We start from the raw sequence: 19987 nt of genomic DNA on the forward strand, positions 1-19987 counted from the left end.
GAAACGTAAAGAAAACTATACAAAGAGGTGCTTTTCATAACGATTTGACCTTTTGAGTGACAAAGGTGTGTCAGATTATAATCGTCCACCTGATGTTATTTATGAATATCAAAAACAGTCTCACAGCAATGACTTTATTGGTGTGAACACAGGCTGACAGTCAAAAAGAAAAAACCCTCTGGTATAGAACTAAATCATGGAAATGTTATGTACAGTAACTTTTAAAAGCCAAAACAGTCTGCTGCGCAACATTCAAACATCCATTCAAATTCCAGAAATAAGATTATTTTAAAATAAAGGAAAAATATAGAGTCATCACTCTGTTTTCTGTTCATTTGTCTGCTCCGAGTCATGGAAGTAGCAGCACTCGTCTCCGTGGGTACATGTTCCCTGAAAGACAAAAATAAAGAAATACTCATGAAAGCTGTTTGATTCTGATGTAGTAACGTCTGAACAGCCAGCAGTATGTTTTGGCTGTGGCTGCCGAGGCAGCGCTCAGCTTCTCTCTGGCAGGAAACCAGCAGTGTGTGGCGACCTGCCAAAGCAACCTATGGAGAAGACTAATTCGTCAGCACGAGTCTGCCGTTTCATTTTCCGCCCAGGACATCGAGACTTTACGGGACTAATTAGTATTTAGGTAATTGCCTGCCTTTAATTCAGAGGGACTTGTGTGTGCCAACAGTATGATAAAGAACCCGACGTGCTGAAGCGATCCTCACCTGCAGCAACTCCGTCAGCTGCTGCAACAGTAACGATGCTTTCTGCTCTTCCTCTCACTTTACTGTGCTGTGCACAAACATAGTTCTAAATGTTAAGCAGGCAGAAACCCTTTTCACGTACTCCTAGTTTGTGAGAAAACCCCTCTGAGCAGAACCATGCCTGGGGTGGGCAGCCTTTTGCACAGATGGCCTCTTAGCTTTAAATGCCCAGCAGCCACAAGAACAGCATCATTTTGGTCTCCACCAAGTCATTACCAAAATGTTATGCTATGTTCACCAGCTAGTCACCATTTTCACCTTCAGTTGAGTGGGATGCAGGTAAAAGCACTATTTAAGAGTTTTTAATGTAAAAAAAAAAAAAAAGTGTATTTAGGTTGTGTTTAGTAAATCTGACCTGTTTGAACTTCTTGCAGGGGAAGGTCTTGAGCTGAGAAGAGTCTGTGATCTGGTTCTTTCTCTTGTTCTGGAACTTTTTCCTCTTGTCTTGCAGGTCAGCAGAGATTCCACCACTGAAGGAGAGAACAAATGAGGAGAAAGATTAACAGGAAACCAGAGAAAAGAGAATAAAAAAAAAAAATAAGTGGAGATGATAGAAGGAGCAACATGTGCAAGAAACAAAGAACACTGGAAGTACATGGACACAGCTTTTTTTTCTCTCCAAAGAAAAACTCAGGACTACTTTAAGTAACTAAACTAATTCAGGGTATTTAAGGTTTGGGGTTTTTTCCTACGAGGGCAATCTCAAAAGTAAGGTCACCTATCGTTTTAGAAATATTTACATCATTTTAAAGGTTGAAGAATTATTTATTTTTCTACATAATCACCATTTCACTCGCTGCATTTTTGCAGATGCTGTGGCAGTTTTACAATGCCCATGTCATACCCGCTTGCTGGCGCCACACAATCACCTTCTGGACAAATATTCTTTCAACTTTAGGAACAGGTGGGAGTCACTGGGTGCCTAGTCCGGATTGTAGGATGGGTGGGTGATGAAGTTCCAACCAAAGTTTTGCAGGAGAGTGACAATTTGACGAGCGATGTGCGGTCGCGCGTTGTCGTGGAGAATGCTTACGCCCTTGCTCAGCATTCCTCTTCTCTGGTTCTGAATTGCCCTTCTGAGTTTTTTTTCAGTGTTTCACAGTACCTGTCAGCATTTATTGTGGCAGAAAGTCAACCAACAATACCCCCTGCACGCACTTGGCGGTAGCGTTCAGCGAGAGCTCCATTTTCATAGGGCTGCCAAGCCAAGATGGAGCGTCCCAGCGAAGCTGCGCATGCTTGTTCGGGAGTGGAGGAAGCACCGATCACAACAGTGTGGCAAACAGCCGTATGAACAGTTTCTCTACGTCACCACTGCTTTGGAGACCTTAGTTCTGGGTTTGCCCTCGTATTTCTGTTGTGTTTTGTGCGTCTTTGCAGTTTTTTCTGAAGTTGCAGTGTGTTTGACCATTCAAGGCCACCGTACTTCTTGATTCAACTGACACACATTTTAGCTGCTTTGGAAACATCAGCATGTGACACTTGTGACCTCTGGACTATTAAAAAAACGAACAAACTTGTTGTTATGGTTACCCAGCTTTGGCGCGAGCTTTGGGTCCCCAGAAGGCCTGAGGATTCTCCTGGAACCGGGTCAGGTGGCGCTTACGGGACTGAGGGTTGGCGTCCTCCCTTACAGTGAAACAGGCCTCAAAGCTACATACACACAAACATTACAGATCTGCAGGTTAGGGCTGTGCATTTTTCAGAGACAGTGGAATCTTTTAAAGCGGTAAATGTGCTCCTGATGGCTCAAAGTGGCTCACCTGGGCTCAGTGGAGAGGATCTTGAATGCGGGGCTGGTCGGAGATAATTTCTCCCTCTTTACAGGGTTGATTTTCTCCTGCAGCAGATCATCAAACATGCATGTGTGACTTTAAATGTGTTACACGATTCTGAATAAGCATGTTCACTTTTTATTTAGTGTCGACATTTCCAGCAGGACATGGAAATGTTTAAGCAACAACAGCGTGTGGCTGTGTTCAGGATTACAAAAAATAGCTTTTCTTTTTCTCCTGTAAAGTTTACCCAGCATCGCATGATGTCCCAGATGGCTGCAGGAGGGGCGTCTGTTTTGATGGCGTTTTTACAGGCGTGAGAGAGGGAGACCCTGTGGCCAGCATGGAGGAGAGCAGACCTGAAAAGAGTGAGATAGAGGAAGGATGATTCAGTTTGTGAGAAATGTGAGAGGAGGAAGGTTTTCCCTACAAACAGACAAACGGAAAGCCACGGGTAAGATATTTTTTTCCTCCTGGAATCACTGAAAACAAACAAATGTGGACATTCACACATGCACAGCAGGAGAATAACCTAAACAACAAGGTAGAAGATGCCACAGACTCCGTGTTAGATATAAATGGATGAGAGCTTTAAAGCGGGGGCAGCTATGCTCATTTCCAACTCCATATTTTTTATTTAAGGATTATACTGGAGCTTTGTATACTTGACAGTTTAAAATAATCAAAATATTCTTATTAATTTGATCCAGGGCTTTGGTGCAGCAGCCGAGTTCATCGTCTGTCTGAAAGAAGCCATTTCAGCTCCCTTGCCTTCCCCTCTCCCCTTTCAGGATTGTTTCTTCTGATTGGCTGACCCTTGCAAACAAAAGATTGCAACAACAGGTGGTATGCCTCAGTCAAAGCCGTGTGTCAGATTTCAATATCAAGGTTTGACATGTCGTGTGGAAAGAGATGCTCTTTCAAGTTACTGCTGACTTCCTTCTATCAGCAAAGTGTGTGTGTGTGTGTGTGTGTGTGTGTGTGTGTGTGTGTGTGTGTGTGTGTGTTACACAGTGCTTTGTAACCTTTCTGGGTGTGTGACACCTTTCTAAAGAATACATTTTGCTGTCACTGACAATTCTCTAATCAAATAAAAACTTTTTTTTAAAGACAGTAGTGTCTAACAGTGTCTGTGTGTAGTTACACAATTACACATTTGCAAAGAGTTCTTTCACAGTAAAGCTGTATCAACCAGCGAAGCGAAGTGGCAATCAGAGAGCGCGTGAACAACACTCCACGATCAAAAATGACTGCGGGTGAAATAACCGCTGCCAACTGCTTCAAAGTGACATGCATCGAGTGAATCACTTCCTGTGCGGTCGCAGCTTACGACCTACAACTAAATTTAAGAAAGCATGAGTTGTAAGTCTTTAAGAAATGCATACAGACCATCAGTTGATGCAAACTGTGTGTGTGTGTGTGTGTGTGTGTGTGTGTGTGTGTGTGTACCTAAACTGGAGCAGGGATGGAGTATTGCAGTGCATCGTGCTGCTCAGATTGTCCACGGTGTAATAAAGCGGCACATCCTCCAACTCCTGAAACACAGAGCACGTCACAGGCAATGAAGCTTCAGTCTGACAGGAAACTACGACTGAAACGTGATCACAGTCTATCTCACACAACAAAAAGCCGGCTAACGCCACCAACCACACCCACAGGACAATCCCATTAAATAGCACCTGTTCCAGCAGTGAGAGCATATATAAGAAAGGGAATGAGTACCTCAGTCACCATGCTCAGCACGCCCTCAATGCGTTTAGATGTCCCAAACCTGCAAGGGTTCCCCAACACGGCAGACAAAACCTTCTGGACGAACTCCAGGTCGTGGATGGACTCTGCCCAGATCGGACCGCCCAGCTGCAAAGAGGAGAGGTAGAGGCTTCAAATGGAGTTTTATGCATGCCCACACAGTAACAACCAGAAACAAGCAGGCCAGTTTATGGACATATAAACCATTTAAGTCAGTGATTCCCAAAGTATGTGCTGGGGACCCCTGGTGAGTTGCAAGGGTAATGCAGGCAGTCAGCTTGAACTTACATCTATGTACAGTAATACATTTATATAAATTTATTTATTTCAATAAAAAAGTGAATTAAAGCTGGTAATAGCAGGTGGTTAGTTTGTGATATTACTCATTACTCCAACCTAAATTCACTGCTATTATATTGAAGTTGATGCCCTGTTTGGCAGGTGTGTTGCTTTAACACGGTGCATGTGACTGGGTAGCATTAGCAATTAATAGCCAACAGCCAGAGTCGTTTATGTTTCTTGAATGAAAATTTCAATGAATCCATCTTTCTCTCTTGTATTTTGATTAGAGTGAAAACTTTGGGAGGTCCCTGTGGGATTTTTCTGGTTTTAAGTGGGCCACTGCACCCTTGACTTTAAAGTCATTTTAAAAAAACTTTAATGGAGAAAAAAAAAGTCAGCTACCTTTACATTTGTTCCCAAATACAATAGAATCACATTTCAGTCAGAACCTCTACAGTCAGACTGTTTTGTTCCATCAGCAGTCATTTATGTGGCCACTTGGCGCTGCTCTGGGACCGGTCATATGGAAAGCCAGGTGAGAGAACAGAGCAGCCATACAGGGAGTAGAGAATTATTAGGCAAATGAGTATTTTGTCCACATCATCCTCTTCATGCATGTTGTCTTACTCCAAGCTGTATAGGCTCGAAAGCCTACTACCAATTAAGCATATTAGGTGATGTGCATCTCTGTAATGAGAAGGGGTGTGGTCTAATGACATCAACACCCTATATCAGGTGTGCATAATTATTAGGCAACGTCCTTTCCTTTGGCAAAATGGGTCAAAAGAAGGACTTGACAGGCTCAGAAAAGTCAAAAATAGTGAGATATCTTGCAGAGGGATGCAGCAGTCTGAAAATTGCAAAGCTTCTGAAGCGTGATCATCGAACAATCAAGCGTTTCATTCAAAATAGTCAACAGGGTCGCAAGAAGGGTGTGGAAAAACCAAGGCACAAAATAACTGCTCATGAACTGAGAAAAGTCAAGCGTGCAGCTGCCAAGATGCCACTTGCCACCAGTTTGGCCATATTTCAGAGCTGCAACATCACTGGAGTGCCCAAAAGCACAAGGTGTGCAATACTCAGAGATATGGCCAAGGTAAGAAAGGCTGAAAGATGACCACCACTGAACAAGACACACAAGCTGAAACGTCAAGACTGGGCCAAGAAATATCTCAAGACTGGTTTTTCTAAGGTTTTATGGACTGATGAAATGAGAGTGAGTCTTGATGGGCCAGATGGATGGGCCCGTGGCTGGATTGGTAAAGGGCAGAGAGCTCCAGTCCGACTCAGACGCCAGCAAGGTGGAGGTGGAGTACTGGTTTGGGCTGGTATCATCAAAGATGAGCTTGTGGGGCCTTTTCGGGTTGAGGATGGAGTCAAGCTCAACTCCCAGTCCTACTGCCAGTTTCTGGAAGACACCTTCTTCAAGCAGTGGTACAGGAAGAAGTCTGCATCCTTCAAGAAAAACATGATTTTCATGCAGGACAATGCTCCATCACACGCGTCCAAGTACTCCACAGCGTGGCTGGCAAGAAAGGGTATAAAAGAAGAAAAACTAATGACATGGCCACCTTGTTCGCCTGATCTGAACCCCATTGAGAACCTGTGGTCCATCATCAAATGTGAGATTTACAAGGAGGGAAAACAGTGCACCTCTCTGAACAGTGTCTGGGAGGCTGTGGTTGCTGCTGCACGCAATGTTGATGGTGAACAGATCAAAACACTGACAGAATCCATGGATGGCAGGCTTTTGAGTGTCCTTGCAAAGAAAGGTGGCTATATTGGTCGCTGATTTGTTTTTGTTTTGTTTTTGAATGTCAGAAATGTATATTTGTGAATGTGGAGATGTTATATTGGTTTCACTGGTAAAAATAAATAATTGAAATGGGTATATATTTGTTTTTTGTTAAGTTGCCTAATAATTATGCACAGCAATAGTCACCTGCACACACAGATATCCCCCTAAAATAGCTAAAACTAAAAACTACTTCCAAAAACATTCAGCTTTGATATTAATGAGTTTTTTGGGTTCATTGAGAACATGGTTGTTGTTCAATAATAAAATTATTCCTCAAAAATACAACTTGCCTAATAATTCTGCACTCCCTGTAAATGACAACACAACCACACTGATTTGACTGGACACAGCACAACAGGTGGAGTTGGGTTGCTAGGCAACCTACAGATGCCCACAAACTCTAGGTAGGACAAAACAGCTTCAAAACTGTGCTCTGTATTACAAACATAAGATCAGCTGATGTGATTGGTGTTAGTCCTGCATGAACCAGCACTACACTCGACATTCTGATGTTTTTCAATTGAATCCACAGTTTCCACAGTCTGATAACTTGTGCTGCAAAGTCAATGAAGGCGATTTTAGAGTACTTCATTATTCCATCTGCTAAGACATTTTATAGAAATGCTAATTTCACTTCCCAGCAGCACTTAGCACCTCCCCACAGTGCCAAAACTAGTACCAAATGGTTTGCCAACCATGTTATTACTGTGCTCGATTAGCGTAAACCCCACACAGAATCTGTGAAGTATTTTCAAGAGGAAGATCCACCCGACAAGCTGAAGGCAGCTGTCAAAGCAACCTGGGCTTCAGTAACACCTCAGCAGGGCCAAAAGCTGATCGCCTCCATACAGTAATATGTGGTAAGGAGGAGGCCCAGCCAAGTACTGTGAATGTATCAGTGATCATATGCTTGAGAAGTGGGACATTTCTGCCATAACCACCAAAACAAAAACTGTAACCCAGAGCGAATGCTAGCACACTGACGTGACGTGTTTGTGCATCACCTGATGTCTCTGTCCGCAGTGCTCACATTCTGGTCCAACCGGTGGCCCGGTGGCAGCAGAATACTTCATGCTGAAATCAAACAGACATCGACTTTACCGCACGCAGTGATCATCAAGTAACACAGAGGGGTTCTCTGAACAGCAAACCTCACATTTAATAGTAAAGCATTTAGCCTAACGTATCCATCCATGGCTCCTTGAACTCAACCTTTTGATTGAGTTCAACCTAAGATTTTTACATCCAAAAAGAATGTTATTTTACAGAAACACCATAAACTGAGGACTTTATTTCAAGCCGCCAGTTCGCTGATGAGCACACCTCGACTGAACCATCACACACAGAACCTCATTAGAAGAAGCAGCAGAGTGTTTAGTGTCTCACTGTTTTCCGTTGCTTGTTCTCCTGCCCATTCTCTGCAAGTGGAAAGCCCCGCAGCCGACACAGTTGTACACCAGCGCCTGCTTACTGCAACAAAGAGAGACGGGACTCAACTGCAGTGTCATATTGTGTTTCAATACTGAGCACATCAGTCATAATATCATCTTTTAGTGTCACGTACCCAGATTTCTATTATTCTATTAGCACTTTACTTTTACCCTCACAAATCCCCCTGCTGCTGTTACTTTGTGCATTTGTTCCTGCAGTGACCCAGTTTCAGGATCATTCATCTTTCATCACACAGGATAGATCAGCCTTTGTTAGCAGACAGTGTGTGCGTGTGTGTGAGCGAGCACCTGGCTGAGTTTTTGACTGTAGCCTGTCCTGTGAAGACGCGGACGAAGACTCGAATGTAAAAGTCGACGCTGACGGACAGCAGGGGCTGGATGTATCGCTGGTACACTCCTGCCCTCTGGTCCAAACTGTGCAGGATGATACGCAGAGCCTGGAGTTCAAAGATGGAGAGAGGCACGTATTCAGCACTTTTTTTTTCTCTTGCTGTGAAAATCTGGAAAACATCTCGGATCTGTTTACAGGGATGTGAGGAAATTATGTTGGATAAGAAGTTTTATTCAGCTGCAGAGGGGTTTCTTTTTCATCAAATCAAATAGAATTTATGAGGTTTTTTTAATGATCCTTGCATTTATGTTCCATTACTGCCACTCACAGCTAGAGATTGTGTGAATTCCACTACTGTGTGGAAAACTACTTGTGCTATATGCAGCATGAAATCAGATCATGATAGCACATGAGAAGGTGGGAAAAAGAAGAAAAGACCTTTATGAGAACACCACACATGTTCTGGCTGTGGTGCAAACACATTCACCAGTTGCTCTTTTCTTGTATTTCTGCCAAAGAAAATATTCAACGAGAACGGCGTTGTCTACACGATGACTCTTTGGATGGTTGCCCAAGCATACTGTGTAATTTATTGTTATCCATCTGGATCCCACTGAGACAGCTGCATGTTTGACTTAGATGACTCGATAAGCCCTTCACCCTTATTTTAAAAAGCCACCTACAGTCTTCCTGTCTCATGTTTCCCTACAGGCAGGTAACAGTCGTGACTTTCACTCATCAAATAAGTGTAAAATTTATCCTTCTGCTTTTCAAACATGTAGAATTGTGTGGTATATATTTTATGTCTTTTACTTTTTTCTGTATTTTTTGCATATATTTTGTTATTTTACTAATATTTCATTTCAATCCAATTCATTTTTATTTATATAGTGCCAAATCACAACAACAGTCTCCTTATATTATAAAGGTAAAGACCCTGCAATAATACAGAGAAAACTCACAAATCTGACAAAACATGAGAAAGCACTTAGTGATGGTGGGAAAGAAAAACTCCCTTTTAACAGGAAGAAACCTCCAGCAGAACCAGGCTCAGGGAGGGGCGGGGCCATCTGCTGTGACCCGTTGGGATGAGGGGAGGGAGACGAGACAAAGGCATACTGTGAACGTGATCCAAAGATTAATCAATTACTAATAATTAAACACATAATGAGTTTAGAAGAAACACCCAGTGGATCAGGGGAAGCACCGAGCAGCCAAGGCCTATTGCTGCATATATAAGGGAGGATTCGGGGTCACCTGATCCAACCCTAACTTTATCCCTTATCAAAAAGGAAAGTTTTAAGCCTAATCTTAAAGGTAGAGAGTGTTTGTCTCCCAAATCTTAACAGGAAAGGGAGCCACAAGTAAGCCTGCAGTCTGAGAGTGAAGTTATCTACTGGGGTGATACAGTACTCTGAGGTTTTTAAGATAAGATGGGGGATGATTATTAAAGATCTTTTATGTCCTGGATTTAACAGGGAGCCAGTGAAGAGAAGCCAAAACAGGAGAAATATGTTCTTCCTTTCTAGTCCCTGTCAGTACTCTCGCTGCATCATTTTGGATCAACTGAAGGCTTTTCAGGGAGTTTTCTAATTACATGTAATAAAACAGTCAATTCTGAGTCTCTCATCCCGAAACTGACTCCAACATCTTGGACTGCAGCTGGTGACGGCTGTCCCGGTGATCCGTTACTAGCCGGAGGTCCAACTTACACTGTACCTGAAGCAAGTGCAGGCTTGATGCCTTCAGGTTGAACAGAAAGTAGAGTCACCATCTGCGGTCCAAAATGGAGGAGCTGGAGATGATCCACAAGAAGAGGAACTTCTGGAGAGGTAGCCAATCATTGCTCTGCTATTTCTTTTCCCAAAGTGTGCACACTGAAGGATTATAACCTCAGACAATCGCAACAAGAATAAAATATCATTTGTTTTTGACGTCACGAAAACTCACTTGGCTAAATTGAACGTACGATTACTTACAGCGTCACCGTCTCACTCAGATACATTCTGCATGCTTACACACTAATGCAAACATGACTGTGCATGTACTGCAATGTGTCATTTTCACATTTCTGAGAGTGAGCCAGAGTGTGGAGAGTGTTTGTTTGTGTGTATACTCTGTGCCCTCACCATTTCATGACAATATTTGGCTTTGATGGAGACTGAACCGTATTTGCTGTAGCAAGTCTCTCCACTGTTTCCTGCCATCACCGCCATGTCTGTACAGGTTATACATAAAAGACCTGAGAGGGGGGGGAGAGAAGACGAGAAATCTAAAAGACTGAAATTTATAAACCTGCAGTGGCAGCTTAACTGTGTAGATTAGACATCATACATATACACAAAAAGACACACACACACACACACACACACACACACACACACACACACACACACACACACACACACACACACACACACACACACACACACTATTCTCTGCTTTGTGACAAACAAAGTGATTTTGACACTTAAAGTGGATCAAACCAAACAAGAATTATTTCACTAACAATCTCTCGCCCACTGCCAAACTGATTTTATGGTGAATTTTGAAAAGTAATCTGAATTCACTTCAGATGCAACGCAGTGTTGAAAACAGCTCCGTGTGGTGTCAGCTTCTACCTCCATTATTGGGCTACATACAACAGGCCATTAAGCTGGCAAGGAGCACTTTACCGAGCTCCTTAGTGTACGATCTTTACTTTAGAATATGAAGCACCTAGAGGTGGCTGTTGTTGTGATTTGTTGCTATAAAAATCACATTTAATTGAAACTTTCAGCCAGTTAACATTTAGTCTATCACACACATGCACCATGCTGTTGGCTTTTTAAAAGACTGCATACATGCATGTGTCAGCAGCCTCTGCACTAGTTGAATATTTGCAGTTACAACAGTGATCTGAAACTTTCCACATCCCTGAAAGTGATGAAACCTAGAGGAGCTGCTACGGTGAACTACCCACCTCCTTCACTGACAGACTGAACGGCAGCATCCAGGAAAGAGGCCGGGCTACCGTAGGGATCCAGATCAATGACGTCATAGCGATCCTTCTTCGCTCGCATGTCATACATCAGCATGCTGTGTTTAAAACCCGAGAGAGAAATTTTTATTTATTTATCTTAAATGGTAAATTTGGATAAAAGCAACAAAAAAAGATGCTCATGAGAAATGTGAACAGGAGGTCAAAGGTCAAAAGTGAAGAACAATGAAACAAGAAGTAATGGGGGGGAAAGAAGATGGTACTGAACAGTGGAGCTGATAAAAGTGGGAAGTAAAGCAGCAGAACATGCTGACTAGTCATACCTGGCATCTCTGCAGCTGGCATGGAGCAGGTGGCTCACTCCGTTGTACTGGGCATTCCTGGCGATCAGAGCCGCCGCCTTAGCAGAGAAGTCGTTGGCAGTGACGCTCTGCAGGCCTGGGACCTCCAGAGCAAAACGCACCGAGCGCAAACCAGATGCTGCTAGGCCCTCCAGGACACGCAGACCACGCTGACACAAAAGGTTTGGGGAAACACACTTAACGTTCCACAAAGACACACACATGCACTCTTTGGCCTCTTGGCAGCAACAGAAACAAGCCCTGAAAACGAAAATTACACATTGCTGGCCAAAAATTACGAGCTCTTTAATCAAAGAGTTGCTTTACGTTTTTGAATATACACCACATCTTCCAGATATATGGTGTAGTAGTCTCTGATATAATTCAGGTGTTCCTATCACTTCCATGGCCACAGGTGTATAAAAACAAGCAAATTTGTGGGAACAGTTTGGGGATGGCCCCTTCCTGTTCCAGCATGACTGCACATCAGTGCACAAAGCAAAGTCCATAAAGACACGGATGAGCGAGTTTGGTTTGGAATAACTTGACTGGCTTTCACAGAACCCTGACCTCAACTCGACAGAACACCTTCGGGATGAATTAGAGTGGAGACTGTTAGCCAGGGCTTCTCATCCAATATCTGTGTCTCACCTCACAATACACTTCTACAAGAATGCTCAAAAATTCCCATAAACACTCCTAAACCTTGAGTAAGATTTTCCCACAAGAGAGCAAGTTTACAGTTACAACTACATTTACTCTCATTTCGCTTCATTTTGGTCTCCAATAACTCGATAATAACAATAAAAAAAAGAATCCAACTCTTTAACAACAACATTCTTCACTGAGCTCATGATTGATCATCGACTCTGCAAAAGAATGCAAAGACTGACTGGAAGACACAGAAACAGTGCTGAGGAGAATTTTATGTTTACTTGTGTGGAACAACTCTTTATTTTTCTCAGGTCAATTCACAACTGCTGGAACAGAAAATGTGAAAACGTTGCTCCCTCTGTGTACATATTCCCTCAAAGGCTACGTTCACACTGCAGGTCTTAATGCTCAATTCCGATTTTTTGATCAAATCCGATTTTTTTGTCTGCGTGTTCACACTACAAATAAAATGCGACAGCAAACGCGCTCTAGTGTGAACGCTCAAAGCGGCCCGCATGCGCAAAAGAAGACTTCACACACAACGTGCTCTGTTTAGACCCAGAGCAAACAGTATTGTTTGACTGATGGCCCTTAATATAAAGAGTTCGGACTTTACATTTCCCAATTTTTGCTTTAAGTTATTTTGTTATTTACATAATAATGTAAATAACCTAATAATGATCCTTATTGCTGTTTTAGAGAGGAGCGGTGCTTCAAAGGATAGTTGCAGATTTCTGTCAGAATCTGCAGATTATACAGTACAAATAAAATGTTCACGTTTCTCCAACATCGTCTTCCCAACAGTTTCACTGACATCTACACTGGATGGCCAGAGAAGCGTTCGCGATGTCTTCTCTGGCGCTTCTCTGGCGCTGATAATTGGCGTCTGTCTTGTGTCAGTGACGTAAAAGACGGATTTAATGCGACCTGACCGTTCAAACAGCAGTCGCTTTCTAAAACATCGGATATGTATCGGATTCAGTACCACATACGAAAGTGACCCAGATCGGATTTGAAAATATCGGATTTGTGCCGTTCACACTGTCATACCATGATCGGATATGGGTCGCATAGGGTCAAAAAAAAAATCGGATTTGATGCGCTTTCGCCTGCAGTGTGAACGTAGCCAAAACAACATTTTCATTTTGAAGCTGGTCGCTGCTCTCATGTTTTTCCTTCCTTATTGAGAATTAATCAACTCAAAGTGAAACTGAAACTAATTAAAAAAATGTGAGAGCTGTATTCAGGGAAAGCTGGGATCACCAGCAACTGTTCTAATTAACAAAACAAAGACAAAAACCTTCAGTCTAATGACACTAATGAGATTATATCAACTTCATGACATGTTTTGAAGTTTCTTGAAAATGATCCAATTGCCTCTCGACTACTTGTGGCCCCCAAAGTGTGAAATTGGCCTCTATCGAAGGATTTTCCACTGGAACCAGTGCATATGATTTTAGCATGGGAGCTCCCTCTGGGCAGTAATAATACCTGGCTTTTAGATACAGAACCATTCACATAGAAATACAAGTACACCACTTGTTCTGCCTTGTTCATGTTCATTATCATCCTAAAGTCTTCAGATGGTATTTAATTTAACTTCCACACGTGAATAAATCAGGCTCTGGATCGTACGCATGAACAAAACCTTCTAAACTAGAAGCTGGATACATGTACCATTAAAATCCTGCATTTGTATTCATACATAGCAATAAAAGCCTGTTGGTGTGCCACTGCACTAAAAAATACATAAATAAATCACTCATACATACCTCACATCTCTCCCCCGCAGCTGCCGTTACAGCTGGCTCCTCTGATCCGTTTTTCTCCTCCGTCTGTGCCTCGGCCTCGTTTGTCTCCTCTGACAGAGAGACCACCACCCTCTCCTGTTCGCTTGGCAACACCACCTTCACCCCTCGCTGAGCCAGCAGCTCTCTCGCAAACTCTGTGATCACAGCACATCTGGAAAGAAGAAAGGGAATGTTTACTTATAAACGCACACGTGAGAGAAAAATGAGAACGGTGTCCAGGCAGAGCAGTAACTCTCAGGACTTTCTCTCTCCTTCAGACACATCTCCTGTGACACGGGAGATGTGTCCACACAGATGAAAGACCAATAAGAAAATTAGAGAGAGAAAAAAAAAAAATCACAAATCCTGCTCTGTAGTTTCTTGTAGTTGTGGCTCGATCTTTCCAAAGATGCTCAAACAAGGTTGTCAAACAGCAACTGAGTGATGAGTTTTCTATGTAAAGAGAGCAGCCATGTCCTGCTGAAGGTTTTAGGTTTTCGGTCTTGAGTGTTGCTCTGAAGTGTTCGTCTCTCAAAACTACCTTGCAAAAAGACAAATTTAATGAATCTAGATGGTTTCTTGAGAACAAAGAGCAGGTCTCGATTGTGCCACTTTGTGGCCAGTAGTAAAAAATATACGTTATGGTACGTTTTTTTGTTTTGTTTTTTGTTTTAATGGCAAGTTCTTAAAAATTCATCCTGTAAAAAAGAAAGGTCAACAAAGCTCAGGAAGTTTGTTGATTGTTTAACAATGCAAATACTTTTGAGGCCACTGTAGAAGCAATTTTTAACAATCTTCTCCCTGACCAGGGAAAGTCACCAGCATTTCAGGGGTTTTTGTGACTTTTTTCTATTAATTAACACACTTTTGTTAATGAAATGACAGGAAAAGCAGATTATTACTGTACATAAAGGATGGATGAAGCCACAGGGACGTCACCGTCTGATGAAAGTGAAATCCTGCCCCGAGGCAGGCCACTTCAGCACCGGGACTCTTCTACTACCATGTTAAATGATGCAGTCAGTGTTCACGTTTTCCCAAACAGAATTGCATATTATGAACAGTTTTCCACTTTGGCTCAGCCCATTTTAAATGGGCTTTTGCCCCTAAAACAAAACATGCCTGTTTCTAATGCAGTGCTGCCTGAGGGCATCCAGTAATGATTTATGGCCTTGTCCAGTCCGCACAGAGATTTCTGTAATTTTACAGATTTTTTGGATTTTGATTTTTCTCAGATTGGTGAACATGTGGCCAACTTTATTTCTGACAAACTGTCTCTCTAAGATACTTTTTTGATTCTCCTTCATGTTACTGACCTGTTGCCAAATAACCTAATTAGTTGAAAAATGTTTGTCCCAGTGACCCTTTATAGTATCACTTACTTTTTCAGCCTTTTATTCCCCACAGCCCAACATTTAAGACGTGCAATTGCCATTAAATTCAAAATGAGCAAATAATTTAATAAAATGTCTCAGTTTATGCACTACAATGTGTTTTTATTTACATTTTACACAGGGTCCCAACTTTTTGCACTTGAGATTGCATACTGGTTTGTGTTTGTGTTGCTCTGGATAATTAATTAAACACGAGTTACTATAACAGAAACACAGGAAGAAGTGAGACTTCAGGACAGAGTCAATGCATGGATCATCTGAGCCATGAAAATAAAGAAACTGCATATGTTCACAGTGCATATGTTTGGGGAATACATACTATTTTATTAGTATAATGGGCATGCTAGACACAATTACCACCTGCTGTAATTTGTTTTACAGAAGTAATATCCTTGTGCTAAGCAAAACGCTCTATTTACACCACATATTCCTACTAAACGCACATGTCACAGTTCACTGAGTCACTTTAGTGTTAATGTTAGGAGGTAGGGCTGGGCGATATGACCCAAAATTCATATCTCGATATTTTTTAGCTGGATGGCGATATAAGATATATCTCGATATATTTTTTTAAAGCCATAAAGTAAGAACAAGAAGAGAGTTCTTAGTCAAAGCTGTGTCCCAGATGTCACACAGGCACTTTTATTAACATAGAGCAGATGTACATAAAATTTACTCAAAAATAAATTATGAGCATTTATTAAATAATAATGCTCCATAAATAAAAGAAAACAATGTTGTTTTTGTGCATAACAAAAAGCTCACAATTGTGCAGTCAAAATGTAAACTAAAAGACGCTGAGCATAGTAACAAAGACAGATTTCACAGCTGCTCTGTTCCCTACTTGTACTGCGTGACTGACAGCCTGGAGTTTGAAATCCGCTTCGCAACCACGTCTCTTAACAGGTGCCATTTATGGTCCTTATACACAGTAGGGTAATATTACGTTGAAGCACAGTACGTATCACTCCGCGAGGCTCAGCCGTAATGCTCCGACAATCCATCAAGCGGTGCAGCTCCGTAGCTTATCAAAGTCGTACTAAAACATTTTTTGACAGATTGCTGAGCGCCGTGTTCCACATAAAATCGGTTCGCGGCCATCAAGCACAACCAGAATTCATACATAAGGCGCGCTGTCAACTTTTGAGAAAATGAAAGGATTTTAGTCCGTGCAGCACCTCTGGGCTGCATGGCGTTAGCGTGGTTAGCTCGTTAGCGTGGTTAGCTAGCTAACACATTGACGCCGTCCAGCCCCACGCACGGGGCGATGCGCAGTAACTCGTTAACGGAGATTTGCCGTGTCCATCTTGTCGCTTCCTGCAGGTGAAGCGATGGGGGAGGAGGGGGAGTTGTGTTCAGTGAAAGAGAGGCGAGGCCGAGTAACGTTGCGTAGAGACGGAAGTGGACGAAAGAGAGGCAAACTTGCGGCTCCACAAGTATAATTATAACGTAACATAGACTATATCGATATAAAGGATATTGTCAGATCTTATATCTCGTATAAAAATATATCGATATTTTTTAAAAACTCGATATATCGCCCAGCTCTATTAGGAGGGTATACTTAAGGCTACCGCACAGGTTACAGGAGTGGGTACAGAGCTGTATTCTAGGGGCGACCGCAGCTCAGGGGGTTGGGAAGCGCATCTGTAACCAGAAGGTTGCCGGTTTGATCCCCGGGCTCTGTGTCCTGGTCGTTGTGTCAAGACACTTTACCCTACCGCCTACTGGTGTTGGTGAGAGGGGCCGATGGCGCGATATGGCAGGCTCCCTTCTGTCAGGCTGCCCCAGGGCAGCTGTGACTACAACTGTAGCTTGCTTCCACCAGTGTGTGAATGCGAGAGTGAATGAATAGTGGCATTGTAAAGCGCTTTGGGTGCCTTGAAAAGCTCTATATAAATCCAATCAATTATTATTATTATTATTAGATTTAATCAGAGCTACAAAAATCAGTCTTAATTACATACCTACAGAGTTTAGCTTGTCCAACTCTCTGACATATAGACCCAACAAGTAGGGCCTTGTCTCTCTTTAATATGTTTCATAAAGTGTCAATGACATAGTCAAAACATGCTTATATCACATCTCAATGAGCCTGGAAAAACCTGGATTTAGACACCTTATTTTATCTAAATCACACTTTGACTGTTACTGTTCCATCAGTTTTTCTTTTAACATGGAGACAGTTGTGGATACTTTGCAAGTGGCAATAAAGGCGAAGTTCATACTCACGTTAAATCTCTGTTGAACTCCTGCACTGGGTTATAAAACACCTCATTGGCACTGGGGAACAAGATGGCTGCCTTTCCCTCTTTAACCACTGTCTCTCCTGGTAACAGTCCCACAGAAGGCATCTTCTCCTGGTCACCTGTAGAGATAGTGGCGGACTGGCCCGTGCCATCTGCTGAAGATTCAGCAGATGCAGCTGGAGGGTTAGAGGTAGGAACTTCAGTTTCCATGACTCTCACTCCCCTGCTAGCAGCAGCTGCACTCCACCGAAATCCCTGTCCGGCTGAATGTGTGCGAGAGGGATGCAGGTGATGGGAGATGATGAAGGGGAACAGCCGGGCTGTCCGCACCAGCATAATGCCACAATGGCTGCAAGGAAACACACATTTAAAATGTCTTAAGTAATATGTTGGCTTAAAAAAAGAACAACCTCACAGTTTCCTCAACACAGACTTGAATCACGCACACCTTCAATAAAGAGCCGTTACATGCAATTCTTAATGGTACACTACAGCCTTGGCAGTCATCAGATCTCAAAAAATATGGGTTATTTTGTGTGAGACAGCACACACTACAACCATGACAATACCACATCAGTAGAGCTTGACTCGTCTGGAGTTCATGCTTTTGAAGAATCAATGGGTGTTCTGCCATTAACCATTAACCAGATGATCTCTAGCTGATTTCTTTGAATGAGCAGCTAAGCAGCTGTTAATCACTTTTTTGATTAATAAAAATAAATGAAAGTGAGAGGTGCAATTTTCTTAGTGTTCTTAGAAAAGCTTTAAACGGTAAATAGGTTTTCTGACCGAACTTGGAAACTCATATTTCATTTGTGATGTGACAAAAAGCCACATACCCGAGCCTTTCCTTTCACTGGAGTGTGAATGAACACATTCATATGCATTTTAGCACACTAGTTTATCGTGCTCATCAAAACGTTAATGGTATCCTTTGAGTCCCCAAAGAAGTTTTAACTTTTTAAATGGCTTACACAGCTGCTGCAGAGTACAGGTTCGCCCAGTCACTGATGGAATATCCTCTAAAATGTACTTTTAACTCACCTTTGTAGCTTCTACAGTTCAGTCGTTCAATAAAATAACAGTGAGTAAATCTCTGCTCTGTTGAAACGGAGCAGAAACGGATGTTACTACGGTAACGTTTCTGCATACAACATACATTATCGCCGCAAACTAATTAGCATGTTGACTAGCTAGGCTAAATAAGCAAAGGTTAAGTGCTTTTACCCGTGTCACCTCCTCTGCGTGGACACTGGCTCTCCTGTTTTCTCAGAAGTTTTATTATTTTGTTTCCAAAGCAACGGGCACCCCTGTGCTAGCTGTTTACTCTCTGTTACACACCGCTTGCGGTTCGCTCTCACATTAACACATGGAAGCTGCCATGTTTGAAGCGAGCGACTCTACGGAGGCCCGCGCGGGCAGAAAATAGAGCGCTAAAAAGGCTTGCTCCCCGCCCCCTCCCCTAACCTCCGCCTACAGCCATGTAATGTAAGGGAAACTGTGTAACGTGAGGACACATGAGAGAGAGGGTCTATCGCTCTGCCGCTGCGCAAACTGGCCTACTTTCCCCCGCAGTGAACATGCGAGGAAACTGGAAAACACATCATGAATAATCTAATTTAATCTCACCGTGCCCGAAGTTAGTGATGCATTCTGATGAAAAGGCTAAACATAGCCTATGGATTAACTCAGACCTATGATGTGAGGAGATAAAAACTGCCTTAGAGAGAATAAGGTCAGCTCGGGTCAGTGCCGTGCGGCTGTACGCGTTGTACAGGAGCGGTTAATGAAATGTAGGTCGTTATTGCGTGACAATGATGAGACAATTAAAAGCTTGCATTTGTGCTGCTCTTGCCATTTTCTTGCAGATGACAATGCTGTCACACCCAGGGTACTGTGAGTATGTATTTCCTGTCTTATTTTTATTGTAGAGAACAATGCTGGAAAGCTGTAGCCGCACCAACTACAAGGGCTTTTTGCACAATATCAGCAGTGCAGTCCAGAAGAGGGTCACTGTGTCACTGTCTCTGTTTTGTCCTTCTGTGGCAATCTAATTACCACACAGCAAACGCGGGTCTGTTAATATCCCAGTAGATAAAAACGACATTTTTATTCAGATAATGTGGCGAACATTAGAACCCAGCAGTTCCTAGCAAGCATGATCTCCCCTACAATAAGCCCGACTTCCTAGACAGTTATGTCCTATTTCAGATGCTTGTCCTTTATTCGATTATCTTTTATTGCCACTGCTGAAATCCTATCACTTTGTACTCATTATTTAAAAGCATAAAACATGCTGAAAACATTGTGATTCATAAACTCACTGGACACTTTATCAGCTACACCTCTTCATCTACTTGTAAATTCAGTTTTTGAATCAGTCAATCCCATGACATCAGCTCAGTGCATTCACACCGGTAGATATGGTCAAGATA

At 42.5% G+C, this 19987-nt stretch overlaps 1 protein-coding gene across 2 annotated transcripts; it reads right to left on the bottom strand.

The window, feature by feature from the left end:
- Positions 1–118: 118 nt before the first annotated feature.
- Positions 119–18980, bottom strand: trmt1 (tRNA methyltransferase 1). Of its 2 annotated transcripts, none has more exons than XM_026171880.1 (16): positions 18780–18980; positions 17536–17901; positions 13892–14081; positions 11448–11635; positions 11107–11222; positions 10274–10386; positions 8102–8250; positions 7749–7832; positions 7367–7436; positions 4256–4390; positions 3983–4068; positions 2784–2892; positions 2522–2598; positions 2292–2411; positions 1114–1228; positions 119–390 (listed from the first exon to the last, which is right to left on the bottom strand). In XM_026171880.1, the coding sequence occupies exons 2-16, from the start codon at positions 17886–17888 to the stop codon at positions 316–318; spliced, it is 1980 nt and encodes a 659-aa protein (XP_026027665.1). In that variant the 5' UTR covers positions 17889–17901; positions 18780–18980; the 3' UTR covers positions 119–315. The 2 variants fall into 2 exon arrangements, with proteins under 2 accessions (XP_026027665.1, XP_026027666.1); XM_026171881.1 differs by lacking the exon at positions 18780–18980 and adding an exon at positions 18597–18699.
- Positions 18981–19987: the final 1007 nt, after the last annotated feature.

Source organism: Astatotilapia calliptera, chromosome 6 (assembly GCF_900246225.1).
Source record: "Astatotilapia calliptera chromosome 6, fAstCal1.2, whole genome shotgun sequence".
Taxonomy (NCBI): Eukaryota; Metazoa; Chordata; class Actinopteri; order Cichliformes; family Cichlidae; genus Astatotilapia; species Astatotilapia calliptera.

Coding starts and splice junctions, on each gene's coding strand:
- trmt1 (XM_026171880.1), bottom strand. CDS start 17,888: ATGCTGGTGCGGACAGCCCGGCTGTTCCCCTTCATCATCTCCCATCAC. Junction 14,082..17,535: donor GAGTTCAACAGAGATTTAAC/GTGAGTATGAAC, acceptor TCTTCTTTCCAG/ATGTGCTGTGATCACAGAGT. Junction 4,391..7,366: donor ACTGCGGACAGAGACATCAG/GTGATGCACAAA, acceptor TCCTCTTTGCAG/CTGGGCGGTCCGATCTGGGC.